The following is an 18156-nucleotide window of genomic DNA, read 5'->3' on the forward strand; positions in this document are numbered from 1 at the left end:
TACTTAAAGGACTTCATGAATTTAGCACTCAGTGTATAAGCAGTGTTAGCCCAGTTCTGCTGGAAGCTATGTCTTAGATTGCTGTAAATACTGAAATCAGGCTGAAAAGATTCCTTCAGCTCCACAGAATGTGTAGGTAGTAAAAGCGTTATGAAAAGTGGAATGACTTGGACTGCTTATAAGAAGTTACTCAATCATTAAAAGTAGCTTGTAAATTGGGTACAAATGCTAAAATGCAAGTTAATTATTAGCAGAAACATTATTAAGGCTTATTACTCACCTCTGTCTTACTGAAGAAAGTTGTTGCTGATTAGCAATGTAGTGCTCAAAACTGTAATTGGCAGTGGGCTTTGTTGTACTTAAGCAACTCCTTCCACTCGACCCTCTCCTCCCCAGCCCTGCCACGCCCCCCCCAAAAAACCTCAACTAACACACAACAATCAAATAAGGGAAATAAGGGAAAAACTCTGGAAGCAGAGACAAAGGAACATCAGTATGATTTCACACCAGAGGCTAGTGTGAGTTCTTTAGCAGGGTGGCAAAATAAGGTGGTCACCATTTGCAAAAGAAATCTGAGTTTCCAGAGTATAATGTCTGTGTTCAGAAGGCCTAAGACGATCCATCTCCCAGGGAAGGCATTCAAAAGACTGAGATTACCTTTCTGTTTCAAGTCTTGCATGCTTCTTGTTCTACAGCAAAAGAGGTACGGAGAGAAGCCATCATGGATTCCAGGTAGCTTCTCTAAGAAGCTGAGTTGTGCACAGCACAACTGGTGAAACCAGGGAACTCCACTCAGCAATTAGTCATGTTCCCACTGCAGGAAGCAACTTAGTATGTTAGAGTTTCTCCAGTGAATAATCTGGAGTGAAGTCCTAGGAATGCTGGCTTCTTGAAAAGACAGAAGAACCAACTGTAACCAAAGTCACAATCTTCCTGCATCTTGATTGTTGCCAAGCTCTCTTAATCTCGATTGCTTCTTTCAGGTTGGCTCTGCATTCATCAAGTTTTTTACATGCGTTGGGTAACCAGTAGCACTGAAATAAATCTGTTATGTGCAGCAGTTTGAGATATTCTGAATCCATGCTCTGGTGTGCTTCTTGTTCTGTTTGTTGCAGACAACACTACTGACTGTGAGTGGTGTCTTAAATCTGTCAGTGCAGTGACAGGGCAGGATAGCACAGACCCATTTGATCTGGAATGGACCTTTAAAGGCCATTGAGTCTAACTCTCCTGTGCTGAGCCCCACCAAACCTGACTGTGAGTGCCTACAAAGCATCCACCACCTGTCTGGGCACCCCTCTGTGCCAGTGCTTCACACCCTTATTGTAAAAACTTCCTCCTTATATCCAATCTAATTTAGTTTGAACCCATTTCCCCTTGCTCTGTCACAACAGACCCTGCTTAAGAATCTGTTCCCTTCTTTCTTACAGCCCCTCTTTATATACTGAAAGGATGCTTTCTTGTCTTCCCAGAGCCTTCTCTTCTCCAGGCCGAACAGCCCCAGCTCTCAGCCTGTCCTTGTAGGAGAGGTGTTCCATTGGCAGCCACACTGCTTGTCTTTCTCTGGCTTGTTCTAGCCACTCCAGTCATTTTTTGCCCATGTTTTTGCTGCCAGTGAAACAGTAGTTGATGTGACATGGTGTATCTGCCTCCCCACTGAGCACCATGGCTGCCAATGTTCTTTATATATGGAGTAGCAGAAAAAGAGGAAAAGCAAGATTATTGATGAATGCCCTCCTGAAGGTATATGGTGCCAAAAGTAACCAGAAAGAAAAGATGGACAATTTTCAGAGTCTAGCCCTGGGACAGAGGAAAGGACAAAAATATTACAGTGTATTTCCTGTTTATCAATTTTTTCTATATGGTAGTAGGCCACAGACAAAAATTGCTTTATATTAGTACGGGTTTGTGTGGTTATGCTGGAAGGGCTTGAGGGCCCAATTAGGAAGTAAGATCACACATAAATATATATTTGGAGCATTGCTGCCGTTTGAATGACTTCATTGCATGATGCAGTTATGTCAGTATTTATCACTCCTCACTGTGATCAGACTTGAAATCTTGAAATGATCCCATTAAATTAAAAAGTTATTTAACTGTCAGCTGTCCAGTTAACTCAATAGACAAAGAATTAATTTGTCTATTGTCTGGGAGAAAAGTTGGATTCTATACATTCAGAACTAAGTTCCAATGGGCTATGCATGTAAATGATTATGCATGTAAATTATCCTTGCAAAGTCAGATTTGTGAGTCACTAAAATAGTTCTCCAATTTTATATCTGTGAATTAAAACATTTATGTTTTCTCAGACATAAAAGGTGCTAATCTAAACCAAACTTCTGTATCAAACAAAACTATGTGAGAGACATAAGTAAATACTTGTAGCTTTATTAAAGTCTAAGGTCAGGCAAGAACACCTAAATCAGTGTAATTGCAGCACTACACGGTACCATCTGAACAGAAATCCAGGGCAGGAGAAATACAGACAATAGAATGAATGGTCACAAACGTGCATGGCCCAACTAGATGAACTTCTCAGAAGGAAGCCATTTTCTCGTGCTTGTAAGCAGCATATAAATATAAATATATGCTATATAATCCTTCATATCTGATGTAATCAGATATATAAATCCTTCATATCTGATGTAATCAGATGCTCTACCTTGAGATTATTAGATCGCATTCCATTCTGCTTTATGTAAGACAACATAACACAACAAAATATAATCGGAGCTTCTTTTATTTCCTTCTTTTATTCCTTTTATTTTACATTGATAGCAACCAAATGTACAACTTTCCAGTCAGTGAAATCCATAACCACGGTCTCAGTCCTCCATCTCAGTGATGCTCACGTGCCTTTTATAGCACTTTGATTTCCAAAGCTGAGCTCTACGATAATATAAATTATAGGGCTATCTCCACCTGCATGAATTCACAATTTTTTTCAGTAGTGATTTTATGAGTTCTGATTTTTTAGAGACTGTACATTAATGATGAGAACAAGTTATTGTTTGATTTTACAGACACTTAAACTCATGATCCCAGAAGACTCTTCACTGTGTAGGTGGTAGATAGATGTTTTTGATTTTTTTTTCTAAGGGTACATAATGTGATTTTGGGCTGTGTAATTATCATGTTCAAGGAGTTCATTATTGATCACAGTAGAAGTTATTAACTTCTAGGCCTTCTGAAGAGAGAGAACACTGGACTTTTTTAAAAAATACACAGAATATTCACTGTTGGTGGTTAGTTAAGTTGGCCTCTGTAGCCTGGGTCCTTTGTCGTCCTAGCTGTTAGAAGGGTTTGATGCTGAATGAAGCATAGGATAATACTCAAGTGGAAGAACTTCTCTTTAATGCCCTAAAAACAAGGACTGGCAGCCACTTAGCATGCTGTCACCAAGCTGGCTATGATGGTTCTCCCACCACTACAGTAGGAGGCATAAATATCAAAGCCATATATGAGGATAGGAACTATGGGCTGTACACACTTTTCAAGGCTATTAATAGCAGCAGGCTAAAAAAAGTTACAGCTAGTCTTGAGAGTCACGAGTCTGGCTTCTGCAACATTCCTTTTAATATATGCAGTTACTGATAGCTCAGGCCTATGTGACAGCAGGCTGTGAAGACAACCACCATCCATCTAAATTTATCAGAAAAAGTCTTTTTAAAGTAAGGTATTGAGATGGATGGGAGACAAGAAGGGGTTCTTGATATTCAGTGTTCACCTCCACAGAACAGAAAATCCATCCTACTGAGCCTAGTGTTAATGTTTAAAATGACAGTGATAGCCTGTGGCTTGCACCTACTTTCTACCAATCACTGTGCATGGCTGGTAGCCAAGATGTGCTAGTGGATAGGCCCCATGGTTTTCCTCCATCACAGCTCAGCATCCTGCTTTATTTAAGCCAGGTGCAAGTGGTACTGAAGCCAACTGTGGCTTCAGTCCAGTCCTACTATGGCAGCAGTGCAAGCCTGGGAAGTGTCTAGCATGAGATGCAAACCATCATAAAATGCTTCTGGATGTGCAGAAGCTTTCAGAAACTGTACACCAGGAATGGACAGGTATCACAACTCTAATGTCAACAGCTTGAAAATCACTAGTGATAACACTAACAGATTAGAATAACTGATTTATTTTTTATTGTCATGTACAGAAAGGCAAAATAACATCGTGTATTGAACCACCATCATGATTCATTCAATTAAGCAGTCAGCATAAGAATCACCAAGACATAAATAGAGCCTGTTACGCACAGTATAAATATGACCCTGTCCCCAGAAATCACAAGTTTGTCTTGATGAGAACATTTACTACAGCCCACAGTCAGAGGGATATACTGCATAAGGGACTGGTCCCAGAGTGACTGTACTGAGGAAGCACTGGAAAGTGACCTCGAAGCTATACGCCAAGATAGGTTTCTCTGTGGCAACTCATGGCTGCCTGGAAAATGCTGATGCTTGACTGCTCTCCTCTTGTTGAAAAGCTTAAGGAATATAAGGCATGCCCCATCCCATCAGGGATGGCATGAGCCTGTGTTAGTTGGTATAATCCAAATGCTGTAACAAACATGACTGCAACATTTACAAAAGAATGAAAAGCATGTCTATGGAAAGGAAAAGCCATCATATATGCTGTGCAGGGAGCAGCACTAGTGATGGCACAGAAGAGGCACCTAGTTAAAGAAACTAGTGATAAAACGGTCTTTGTCTAGACATCTCAACACCTGCAGGCCTTAAATTTGCCATTATTTGGTTAAACTTCTCACATATTATCTAAGTCAAAAGACAGCAACATTAAACCAGAAGTGTATTCAAAATACATGCAGAAATATAAATCTCTGGGGGGCGGAGGGGAAGGAAGGTGGTTACTCATTCCCATTTCAGGAGTATAGCTATATTGCTACATACCCTCTCTAGTTACCTATTATTTTCTAGTTGATACAACCTCAAAAGACACAGTATGTTATGTGTTGGAAGCAAGAGCTCTGCATGTGAACTACAAATGCCTCACTTGCAGCCTGAAAACAGTGGACATTTGAGGGGCACAGTGCAGAGATGCCTTGTAAGAAGGCAGTATCGAAAGCAGAAGTGCTATCCCTGAGAAACAGAGATTCTGTGTAATCTTGTTTACACAAACACTGTTGAAATTTCTTACCTCATTGTGAACCCTTACAACATGAATATACTGTTCTTTTATCTCTGTGTGGATGAATTCAAGTTACTAATGAATGGGGTGGCTAACCTCACCGTGATCTCTCTTGTTAGGAAAGTGTTTGGTCCCTTAAGTATTTTTTGTCCAATCCAGATAGTATAATAAAAGAACAAAAATAAATTCCCAACCCCAAGAGGTAATCCCCACTAATGAACAGTTCATGGACAATTAGTTGCAAAACACTCATATGGAACCCACAAAAATATGGTATATCCCATATTTGTGAACCTTTGATTCAAGACATGCAACTGTTGAGATTTTCTGGTACCAGGGTTTAAACCTAGACATGTGTAACAGAACTATTATCTACTGAGAAAACATGCTTACTTCACAGATAACTGTGACTTTTGCATGAGAAAAGCAAACCAGAGTAACCAAACTCTATGACCCACCAACATGCTTCACAGCAGCCCTTCAGTGAATCTTGCTCACTCCCCGCTCCTCAATGGTGGGACAAGACACACTGCTGCAGTAAAGATTAGCTAACAAAAAACATGAAGTGTATAAAATGACACCACAAATGAAATTCTAAGTGGATTTGGTTCTTGGTTGCAAAACAAATGCAAAACGTTTTAAATTTCTGCATGTTTTACAATTTCTGGGAGCAAAGAAAAGTTTGCTGTCAATTAACTAGTAAGACTGCTACAGGAGAAAAAGCCAAACTGAAACCTCTTCAAGCTTTCATCACTGCCAATGCAGTCAACATTGTATTTCTTTGTGAATGGCCAACAAGGAAAGATGATAAATCTCTACTGCAAACAGTACTGAGGCTTCAGAGAAGAAGAAAACAAACAAACAAAAAAATCAGCTTTTTTTTCTTTCAAGTGAAGTGTATTTTATGATGGGACTTACATCAACAAAAGAACAACCTACTTTTGCTCAAAAAAAGTTGCTGCTGACACAAGAAGAAATAAAGCCAGACCACACAGAACTCCTGAAGGATGGCCCAATTAAGTTGCGTGAATGGAAGACGTTCCACTTCAGATAGTCCATACTAGGCACTTGCTGATAATTTCTTGTGTAGATCCAGAGCTCTAATATCCCCATTAGCTTTGGCGTTTTCTACAAGTACCTGGAGAAAAATCAAGCAAAGAAGCACTGAGAATTTCTTATGTTTAATGTTAGTATTTAACTGGAAAACAAATTCATATTCAAATTTATTCATATTAATTTCTACTATCCAATTTTCTTAAAAGTTTAAGTAACAAGCAAGTCCAGACTGAAATAAGAAATATTCAACGTGACACACTAGCTCACTTAAAGCATTACATATTTAATTAGAAAAAACACTCTAGCCTCCTACTGAGCTTGTAGTCACTTGCAGTGCACTACAGCAGCATCATTTGTCATTAGGAGCTGAGTATAAAAAAGTTCCCTGCTGGCAATGACATCAACAGGTCTAGGAGAGACCTATCTCCCTGTCACTGCACACTTTCCTCCTTATAATACATCTGTATAAACCTAAATTAGTCAAAAAGAAGCATTCTATCTCCTTAAAACTGCCAAGGTTTCCTTTCGCCTTCCCCACTTAAATTTAACCTTTTTCCATTTACTTTCCACACCTTCTATTTGCATATTCAGAATCTGAGTAGCAAAGTGATTCTAATTACAAGCCAAAGTCAATCACCTCCCGTCACATTCAAGAACTTTGTGGATTTGCAAATTTGACCAAATCAATTTGTATAGTGCTAGGCACATAAAATCATGCACCATTTATTAAGAATGAAAAATAATGCATCATCACAAATACAATAAAAATCATAAGTACAAAAATTATGATTTTGGGTTACAGAGAGATTTTACTGTTTGATTTTCTTTAGTATCACATGTAGGAATTGAAGACTTTCAAGTCAGCTGGATACAAACAGAGGCATGTTTTGTCAGCATGGAATCCTTAAATACTGTATTCTGCCAGAAGAGTCATCACTTCCCTAATCTCTCCCTACTCCTCTTAGAAGTTACAGCCACAAAATAAAATGGAAATCGATTGCATTTCTATGTAGAATGAATTGTCTTACATCTATTAATTCGTAATCATCTTTGGCATATAGGTGTTGCATGAGGTACCAACGAGCCACAGACACAATGGTTTCTGGATTCCCTGGTTGGTAAACCACTCTCTCCAACATTCGACGAGTCTCTCTAGAAGCATAATGGAAAACAATCCACATCAACTGCAAAATTCCATTAACTAGGTGCAACACACCAATATCCAACTGTAAGCAATAATAACCAGAAGTAATATAAAAGGAAGACCTTTATGGAAATACCAGCGAGGAAGCAGAAATTTGTTTGCTTGTTTCCTACATAGCTTTATCTGGAAATCTACTTGTCAGTTGGAATGCTAAGGAACATTGCCATCATTACTTTATTTAGTATTTCACTTAGTATATTCATATTACTGCTTTAACTAGTAACTACACAGACCGAAATAGCAGATTTTATAACTGCTACACATAACATGAAAAGAACTGCACCTGAGATAAAAACTGTATCTGGTGTCTGTGAACTCAGCACAACCTCAGATCTCAAATACAACAGATATTTTCTATATAAAATAAATCTTTCAGGAGACATTTGCCCAAGCAAGCAGCACTTTACGATGAGTTTTAACAATTCAACAGAACTGAATATTATATACAAACATATTTAATCCAAAACTCAGAGCAGTTTCTCCGAAACACAGAACTAAGACGTGAAACTGCAGGAGAGAGGAAAGTTTGAATAGAGTAATAGAAGGTCTCAAATCTATTTATCTGATACTACTTTCTAAAACTGCCAGCTACTACCCAATTGAGACCCTTTCCAACTTCACTGTACTATTAGAAATATGGCAAAACTTCACAAATAAGTTTAAGGATATGGTATTCATTCACTGGTGCAAACAGCTTTGGCTCTTGTTTCACGAGTTCTGCCCTTCATAAATAATCTGATTTTCCAGGTGTTGGGAAGAACTCATTGTTGCCTTCCAGTACTTACAGTATGCAGGTCATTACAATTTTTTTTTTCAGAAGGAATGAGATTCTGCTGCTTCTTATTCCCCACTACTAACTACTAACCCTTTCTCTCTGCTCTCCCTTTTAACGGTCATGCTATTCCAAGTACTCTTTTTTTCAGTTTTCTTTTCGGTCTAGGAGTTAGATACAACCATCATGGCCACTTGGACATTTTTAATTCTGACAAGTAAATACTTTTAGACAACGTGATCCAGACTGCATACCTTGCTCCCATTTTGCGAATATACTGTAGAAGCGCTTGCAGGAGAACTGCCAAGGGACAGGAAGAGAGTTTCAAAGCTTCAGTTGTTGCCTCCTGAACCAAGGATGGCCAGTGCTCATTTGAGACATTAGCCTATGAAAATAAAGGCAACAAAATGGTTATTAGGAGGGCTGCTCTGAAAGTAATGCCTCCGATTTTGTCACGCTGGCCCATGATGTCAGAGGCACATGTTGGTGGTACAGCAGTAGTAGAAGCTGAGCCTTCCTGCCAATATTGCATCACATTTCATTGTCAGCACAGTGAGGTGGTGGGTGGTGCAATTCAGCAGTGGTGGCAACACGTCACATCCACTGGTGGAGATTTTTATAAGAGCATCATGCTGGCTCTTGTTCATCACTGGCAAAAACACATAGCTAATGGTGATGACTATTTTAAAATAAAGAGTGTTGTGTAGCTGAGAATTTGCTCTACAGAGTGCTGTTCTGCCCTTTGCAGCTGTTGCAGAGAAAATAAGTAGGAGGCATTACTTTTGGAGTGACAAGTTAGAACATAACCTTGCTACTGTTTGGACAGTAGACACAATGTTTTGCTTCAAGGGGTGCCAAGGTTTTGACCAGCCTTTTGCATATTAATTAATTAAGTCAGAGCTAATCAAAGGCCTAACAGAAATCCATGTATAAACTGTCCTGTTCATAACTGTTTCTGTTCAAAAGCAGAAAGAAGATAATTACATTTATTCTATTTTTAAAACAAAGTCAAATAGCCTTATGTAATTCAGGCCACCATCTGAAGAAATAGTATCAACTCAGTTAAAGAGTACCTTGAGAGCTGTGCAGATACTGAGGATATTTAAGAAATTCAATGCATACTACTGGGAAAATGACTACTGGGAAAAATCATGGAAGGAAATAATCCTGTCACTTGATGAATTCTGCTATTTGAAGCACACAGAATGTGAATTTGTCTTCAGTGAGGGGATTCTTTTTTTTTTTTCCCCCCTACGAGAAGCAAGTTTTGCAGTTTAACCTCAGTAAAACTGACTATCTTTCTATTATCTTTCTTATCTATTAGCACTTATGATGTGTGGAGTTCCTTTGCCTGAATTTGGATGTACCTGCTGGCTTGGCAGCCTCTTAAAATACATGTCAAAGCGTAAACCAGGATTAATCAATATCTACCTCTTATTATCACCTTTAAAGAAGCCCACAAGAGCACTTCCAATTTCTAGAGTAAGAGCGCCTAAAGAGAACAGATGCTTTCCAAGAATTTGAGTTATGTTCACCTGGCTCCTCAATGCAAAGTAGAAGTCAGATATTTTCTTTACATCACAATGTATGCTTCCCTTATATTATCTTTATACTTCAAAGCAAGGCAGCAGATCTAGAAGTGACCATATACAGTACAAAGTTACTTGAAACCTGACCGAAGCTTCCAGATAGCAGTATAGGCAAAACATTTATTAAAGACAGTAATCTGAGCAAGGGGACAGAGACTTGAAGGACACTGCAATTTTGATGATCAAACTGAATCAATTAGAGGAACAATCCTTATCAAACAAGATATCCTTTTTATGTATTCAGTGATTCTACGTGATTATTTCACAGCAACCACTTACAAAAGGACATTCTAAAAATAGCCCCTTGAAATCCTGTTTTATTCACTAATCAATTTGTCATTCATAAAATGCAAAGTCATTTAAGCAGGAATTTCAGAGAAAGACTGCAGAAGCCCAACATTACATGGACTCCTATTACATCATGAAGTTATATAATTTTGATTATCTTACCATGCAGATTTCCAGTGCAAGCATAGCCAGTCTGAGCAGACTGGATAACTTCCCACTCCAGCTGCCCTGCTGTGATGCCAACTGCAAGCTCCTTCTGTAACACATCTCTGCTCCAACCATCATTCCTTGAGACTGATACACTTTTGCCAACCACTGAAAATAGACAACAAAATCAGTTATGGAACCAACAAAACACACATCTCTTCAGATAATTTAGTTAAATTTGTAAGAGTTCTATGGTATAGTTATTGGCTAAAACATCACTGCCCACCCGACTCTCACTCCAACAACATAATGCATTGTCCTGCAGGAAAATGTATTCCACTGATTGCACAGCCAGAAGTACATCTCATCACAGCAACGTATTTCATAGTTTAGTTGACACCCATCCAATTGTCCGAGAGCTGTTTTAATCTGGAGATTGCTCATAAGTGAATAGATATTACAACTGGCATTGTGAAAGTCATTCCCCAGACCAGAAGAGCATTATGTGGTGCCTCACTTGTTGCTAAAAGTTATGAAGAGGGGAAAAGAGCTCTTCCCCTGGAACAAAGTTTTTTCCACACAAGTGAGCATTTTCAGGAACATGAAAGATCTTCCCATGTGAGTCTCAGCTCAGTGAGGAGTGCATAACTTGGGCTACATTTTCATTACACACCACAATCACATGGAAGAGCTATGTGGGACAAAAAGTAGATCATGGGTCCTGAGGAGAGTTTCTTGCTCCTGCTACAAGCTCCATCAGCTCTGAATTCACCCACAAATTGAAGGAAAAGGATTCTAATTTCTCCCTCTTTAATTGTGTAGCCATATCACATTCTTAAAAGGAGATACAGCCACAGGTTTGCAAATTCCTGAAATGTGCATGATAAGCACCAAAATGCCTAAGCATTTAGACGTATTATTTGCTGGATCTCCAAGCAACTTCTTTGTTTTAAAGCAAGGTAATTCCCTTTAAAAAACAAGACTTTTTCTAGCTAATAACTGCCTAGAGTAAGAAAGGACAAGATTCTTGAGCTTTTCTGATGCACTGAGGCCATCTGAATAGACGTTCCAGCATGCCCCTTCTTTCAGTACCGATGAGACTGTGCATCTTAACATCAAGCTGCAAGACTGATTTGTACAACAGGACATCCATACAGGTGCACAATTTTATTGTCTCCCTGGTGAGTCACAGCACAAAAAAGCAGAACAGTCAGCAGAACTCCTAAATCCTGTTGAAAATTTCAGACATGCGCCAAAAACTTAATAGCAGAAAGCTATGCTAACTGCCATTGTAATTAAGTGAAACTCTAAGTTATCATGACATATGCTTTTTAGTAAGAAAAAACATCTATCAAACTTTTAGGAAGTCTGAAAACGCAAAACAAAGAGCTATTATTCATTAGGAACAGCTGTAGCAGCCAAGAAGCTTTTCCAGATCACAATCAAACCCCTGATAAGTATCTTTTCTAACCGAAGACTGAAGAGATTTTATCCAGAGGCATCTTATCTATGGCCTAAACTAAAACAAAATAAAACCCACATTCTTTTAGTTCATTCCCTTTTCTTGTCTGTAAGCAGATGGCACTTGGTTATGCAACAGATGCATGAAGAACATATAAGATTTAATTCCATTGTCCATTAATTATTATTAAATTAGTAGAGGGTAGAATCATGGCTCAAATATCCCCATGTTTTACAAATCCAGCAGCCTGAATGAGTTCTGCAGTTCAGGAACATGAAATCTTACGATTCCATGAAAGACATACTCAAAAAAGCACTGCTCCAGAAATATTACTTCTGTATTACTTCTATACTTCACTGTTCCAAAAGAGAAGACAACCTGCAGCCTTTTAACAATGGACATAACTACTGATATTTATAGCAATCTCTCTCTTATCTTTTAGGACTGAAATCACCTTTAAGAGAAACTTGCTGGAAAGAGATATTTATGTGGTCAGCAGGCAAAGAGAGCACTGTATTTCCTTCAACTACATGAAGAACACTGGAAGTTTGCAGAATTTTTCTAAACACGCTAACATTTGTAAAGGAAGCCAGTAACTGTAACCAAAAGCAGCAGTTAAAAAATAAAAATAAAAATTATATATATATATATATATGTATACACACATGCTGCATCACCAGAAAGGTGTATTGACATGCCTGAGCCAGTTCCTCAGATTGTCTCACCATACACAAACCAAATTACAGCCTCTTCATTTTAACTAAAAAATTATCTTCTGAACACTACTACTGAGAAAGATTCTTCTTTTCCCTAGTCCCAAACTGGGACTTTTCCCAGTCCCAAGGGAAAAGAATGGTGACACTTGATGTTAGAAAATTATGAAACATAGAAGAGATTTATTCAGGATTTCATATCCTGAATAAGGAATTGTACATAACTTACCTCCACCTTTTTTTATGGGATATAAAGATTATATACATATTTTTCTGTTTCAACTCACATCACACTGCCAAGTCATATAACCCTAAAGATGCAGGTGCCAGGTTTTAATCTCTAATTGTTATTTCTACGTCCACATCTGCTTGACTTTACAAACAATTATTATTTCACAAATTAAAAGAAAATTAACAGAATATTACAGTTTTATGAAGAACTGAAAATCAGCTGATGTCTGTCATTTGCTGTGAGTGGACAAATAAAGGCAATCAGTGAAAAATTTTCATACAGCAGATATTCTCTGCTCAGAACTCACTGTAACTGGTGCTATACCACAATTAGAGAGAGAATACACACTTACTTGCCAGGCTCCAATGGAAGATGAACTGGTCATGACTGTTTTGTGAAGCTCCTTCAGGATGGTATCTGGAAGCTCTTTGTGAGACTGTAACAGTTGCTTACATTGAATTTGCCTCAGAAGCAAAAACAGAGCTGGGTGCTCGGGGCAGTTCTTTAAACCCTAAAACCACATTATATCAGAATTGTCAATTACAAATCTCGAAGGATACTGTTCTTTTTCCCCATTGGATCTTTATGGAAAATAGCAGTGCAAACATACTCAGAGTGCTTGCAAGATGGCATCTCTCTCTGCTCTGCACAATGAAGTGTTCCAGAAATTGACATATGGAAATAGGTAATATTTTTCTTTCTCTCCTATCCATCTTAAATTTTGTGCCTGTCCTACCACCAAAGATTTCTGAAAGACAGATAAATGGCTGTCTTCTGGTTGTTGGTTTTTACAAGTGTGAGGAAAAAAAAAAAAAAAGCCACCCCAAAAAACCTAAAATGGTTATCTGAAGAATGATCCAAGCAGTTTCAGTTCTCTCAGTGAGCATACTGGAATAGAAGTTAACTAAGCATTTCCTGTAGAAAAAAATCACATTAAAGAATGACAGAAAACTGCTGCTTTATCCATCTCACGAGAAAGAAAATTCTCCAAGTTACATCACGTGTTATTTCTACCTGTTTAAGTCATGACATATCCAAAAATCCTAACTCAAACCAGATCTGTTCTAAGAAACAGCGTTTGAGCATTTCACTCATTTTTAAGAAATGCAAAATGTGTAAACAGCAAGTCCTTAATAAGCTTTATCTTTGAACAATGCATATATATGCAGAGACTTAATGAAAGAGAATAGAAGCTGTTGGCATTTGTGCTAATCTTCCCTGTTAGCAAGTGTGGAATTCAAGGAGTGCAGGATCTGACCCATCATTGCCAGTTACAACAACTGGGAATCTTAAGTTCCATAACTCTCAGTGAGAGTCAGTTATAACAGACACTTTTATTCTGGTTTCTGCACAAGTTGTGGGAACAGAGTCCTTTATCCAGACTATGTAACTAATAAAAAAAAAAAAGCAAGCAAACAACACCATAATCCCTCCCTGCTCCAGATAGCAGCTTGTATTTGTAGAAGTCTCCAGTACTTTCTAATGTAAGACAGGTCATCAGAAATGGGAAACATCCCTTCCCCCAAGCAAACCAAGAGACAGGAAAGTACCTTCCCCGAAAAAACTAGCATGTTTGCTTAATCTCATCTTTAAGATTTAGTTCATTTCAGCTAATATGCAAACACCTTAGGCAAGGAGCACATCTGCCTAGGGTTTGCCAATTTCCTACTTGAAAGTCAAGGGTGCATACAACTGCTACTTTGCTTATCTTTTGCTTAGCCTTTTGGTAATGAAGACAACCAAACACGCACACTTGAAGCATATCAACACTACAGTCTGGTTTCCCAAATGTGTTGCATCAAGACGTTTCCTTTTAATGATCAAATCTGTGGCTTCTACTTGTAGATCTGAAACAGGTATCACTGCAACAGACCCAAAGGTGGTTAAGTCCCCTGGAAGTCCCCCTGCCAGGATTTCTTGCCTCAAATTTCTGTAATGCTTTGCTTAACTCTAGGTTAATATAAAAAAGCAAGAAAAGAAGTCTTGTGATGCATTACACTGCTTGCTTAAACTGTTCAGAAAGTTATAGTGTTGCAGACAGAGTCAGTATTTTGGTAGTGGTGGTAGCGTGTTATGCCAACAACTACTGCAAGTTGTAGCTCTGCCAGAACAAACAGTTGCTACATTAAAGATTATTCCTAAATAATCCAATATTTAGGAAAATATCCAAGTTCCTAAAATGCACACAAAATTTCCATAGAATTCTGCCCACATGCTGATGCCATACCTTGGTACAAAGTGCTTCAGCTTCTGAGATTCTACCATTCTCCTCTAGACTGGTGATAGCTTGACAAAGAGACCAGTCTTCAAGAGTTTGGATGTAATTATGAGGAAGGTCATTTTCTCCAGCTGCAAAAGAAGATAAAATACTAATACTAGATAACTGTGTATGCTGTAGTGACACACCATGTTACATACTCCAGACCTGGCAAGTAAGAACTTTTTTTGGAGTATCAGTGTGACGTGGCTTTTTTCATTAGTAGGAACATGAAGACGGAAAAAGTAATCCACTATTCGAGTTAATAGTTTGAGAATAACTGATCAAAAAATGAATTTTAATTCTGCATTTCAAAATGCCACAGACATCACGCAACGCACACCTATTGATCAAGGTTGGTTATTTACAGGAGAAGTTTTGGAGCACTTTAGCCTTTTCTTGTCAGCAGTGCCCCCTTATAACATGATGATCTACTCGTTTAGGTATCAGAATAAAGAAGTGCTATTTAAAAAATGCATCTGAGGCTCTGGGTGGAAACACAAGCTACAATTAAATAATTAACCCAACCTCTGCATTAGAATGTGGATTTTTATGAGATCAAATTATTACTAAGCAATTCTCATAAACAGGCTTCTGAAATTCATAACTGTATTACAAGCTTAGAACACTGCCATTTTATTTCATTTTCTTTTAATTTAACGTTTTATATCTTACTTTTGGCTGAAATTGTAGATACAAGTGTCATCTCTAGATCTGTTCGCTTTGGTTGAGTGTTGTTAAGACAGCCAACAGTGTTTTCAGCATGACAGGCTGCCATTAGCACTGTCCAGGCAGAAGGATTATCTAGAAGAAAACAATGTTTACAAGCAACTCATGCCCATTCTAGATGTCTGGCAGTCCATTTACAATGGTCTTTTCCAGATTAAGCATAAAGACGCAGCCATCAATGAAATGGTACACTATTAAGTAAGAGGTAACAAGAAGGCAATTGAATTTCTGCAATCAGATACTTACAGCAGCTCAGCCCAAGGCAGCAGAAAAGTATATGCCCCCTAACAAATGAACTTCCTCAAAGCTTAAGACAGAAACGTGGTTTCTAAAACCAACTAATACATTTTTTGTATAAACTTTGGTATGCCAGCTTGATTCCAACTACACAGACTAAACCTGAGTACCTTCTAATGCTAAATAATGTGGCAGGAAAAATCCCAAGATATTTTCTTCAGCTTTTAGTCATGTGGACTTTATACAGTTCAGCCACTGGCATGCAAGTTAACCTATCTGTGATTGCCATTTGTTCCTACTTTTTGGGTCAGCTAATTCTGCATTACTCTGACTTAGCCCAGTAAAGGGCATCTTTGTTTGACTAGTAGAGTTCAGCCTATATACTGAATCAGACAGAGATTAACTATGAAATTCAGCTAAGTTTTCAGCCCAGAAATGATTAATTTTGTCAAGGAAAAAAAAGACAGCTTGAAGATTTTACTTTACTAAAGTAAAAAGCAAAGTATAATGCCCATGAATAGCCATAATAGTCTTGAGTACACTTGGGGGAAAGTAATTAATTTTATTATTTATTTTTTTTTTAACTTGAGGCCACACTGATGTGTACTGTGTGTCTTATGTATTATTATCATTTCCAAGAGATACTCTTTGCAGTATCCTGAAAGCCCCACCACCTTATAAACATATTGAAGATGGCCACTTAAAAATAGGTGAACAGCTGCCTACAGTTCATAACCAGCATGATGTAATAGAAAATATCCAAGTTCTCAAGCTAGATGAATAAATCTCTTCTGCTTAGTGTGTCATACTAACACTGTGGGAAAATGTGATTTTCCTTTTTATCTCACATACAAAATAATACTTTTCTCTTCTTCCATTGTGGGAGTAATAAATTACCCAGGTTTTCAGATTAATTCTTAAAACTCAGGGATTTTTTTCCTTATCTGATCGAATTCACAAAGACTAAACTTGCATCAGAAGTTTAAATTTCTGTTTTTAAACAATCTCCCAAAAATAAATATGGACAAAGAGAAATAACAACAATCAAACAAAAGCAGGTATTTCATTATCACAACAGTTTTGTGTCTGATCAGTAAAATATCACTAATGCATTTGTGTACCGGGACAGATGAGTATTGCCTTCTGAATATTTTTTAGAGGATTGTTTCTCTCATCTTCTAACATGTGACATCCTGCTGCCAATTGATTAACTGCAACATTCAGTAGGACATCCTATAAAATAAAAGACAAATGACAGCACTGTAATCTAAATGATCAGATGGAATTCACTTAAGGATTGTTTAAGAAACTGTAAAATCTACAAGTTAAGAGTGAGTCAAACCTTTCCATGTCTTAAATCAAGTGCATGTGCAATGTTTCCTGCCACAGCTCCCCCCTGTAAGATTAAAAAAAAAAAGAATTGGCTATATGACTAATTCACAGATTTTACAAAAAATGTAAGGCAAATCTTTTTTTTTTTTCCCCCAATATACATTAACCAGATATACAAACTTTGCATAATGTACTTTGTTCTGTAGGAAAGGAAAACACTAAAAATCTCTCACAAACAATTACGAAGAGACATTCAAGATCTGAATATATCCACAACTTCTTAAAATTTCAGCTACATATAGAAACGATTTCCATACATTTATTTGTACTTTTTAGAGTATGTATTTGGAGTCTCTATTTGGAAAAGAGCTAATAGTAAGTACTATTAGTACTAAAAGCAGCAAAAAAATAGTGCATAATGCAATAAGTAAAGCTGACTGGACTAAGCAAATTCAAGCCAGATAGAATCTTTCACCTCAATTTTGCATATGTATCTAAAACCTCACATAAATAAGTTATTTACATATAATCTAGCTTTTGCTTATTGGAACATTTCTAGTAGATTTCAAGAAGATAAAAAATATAAAGAATCACTGGCCTATGAAGGACGCAAATAATTGGATATATGACTCAGAATGTACTTTCTTATATAAAAAAATCATATTAAATAGTGAATGTGCACATACTAAAGCATGGTATCAGTTTTTATTTTCAGTTAAGAAACAACACAGACACTATACTCAGGATGCAAGCAGTTCTTAAAACAATGCCCTTACTTTTGCCTTCTGTGGTGTATACAATGGAACTAGTCGAGACAGAAGAGACCAAAGGGCAGGATTACCAGGGTAACTGCAAAAAGAACAAGTATATCAAGCATTTTGGTTTAGAAATGTATCTGGTCCTTCATAACTCTTGTAGCCAGTTTCTATAAATAGCAGATGGATCTTCTATTAGAAGGAGAACCCAGTACAGTTCTAAATAGACATGGCG

At 37.6% G+C, this 18156-nt stretch overlaps 1 protein-coding gene across 2 annotated transcripts in view; it reads right to left on the bottom strand.

Annotated features, from left to right (window-relative positions):
• Window positions 1–4810: 4810 nt before the first annotated feature.
• The window catches only part of SKIC3 (SKI3 subunit of superkiller complex), a 44397-nt gene continuing 31051 nt past the window's right edge, over window positions 4811–18156 (bottom strand). For both annotated transcript variants that reach the window (XM_052700675.1, XM_052700676.1), the window contains exons 33-42: window positions 17943–18015; window positions 17177–17230; window positions 16956–17067; window positions 15544–15672; window positions 14839–14960; window positions 12964–13122; window positions 10220–10372; window positions 8435–8565; window positions 7233–7356; window positions 4811–6286 (exon numbers count right to left, since the gene is read on the bottom strand). In XM_052700675.1, the coding sequence (XP_052556635.1) occupies window positions 6209–6286; window positions 7233–7356; window positions 8435–8565; window positions 10220–10372; window positions 12964–13122; window positions 14839–14960; window positions 15544–15672; window positions 16956–17067; window positions 17177–17230; window positions 17943–18015 (1135 nt within the window). In that variant the 3' untranslated portion in view covers window positions 4811–6208. The remainder of the gene's footprint in view (window positions 6287–7232; window positions 7357–8434; window positions 8566–10219; window positions 10373–12963; window positions 13123–14838; window positions 14961–15543; window positions 15673–16955; window positions 17068–17176; window positions 17231–17942; window positions 18016–18156) is intronic.

The sequence above is a fragment of the Tympanuchus pallidicinctus genome, unplaced genomic scaffold, assembly GCF_026119805.1.
Source record: "Tympanuchus pallidicinctus isolate F22 unplaced genomic scaffold, pur_lepc_1.0 scaffold4, whole genome shotgun sequence".
NCBI classification, from domain to species: domain Eukaryota; kingdom Metazoa; phylum Chordata; class Aves; order Galliformes; family Phasianidae; genus Tympanuchus; species Tympanuchus pallidicinctus.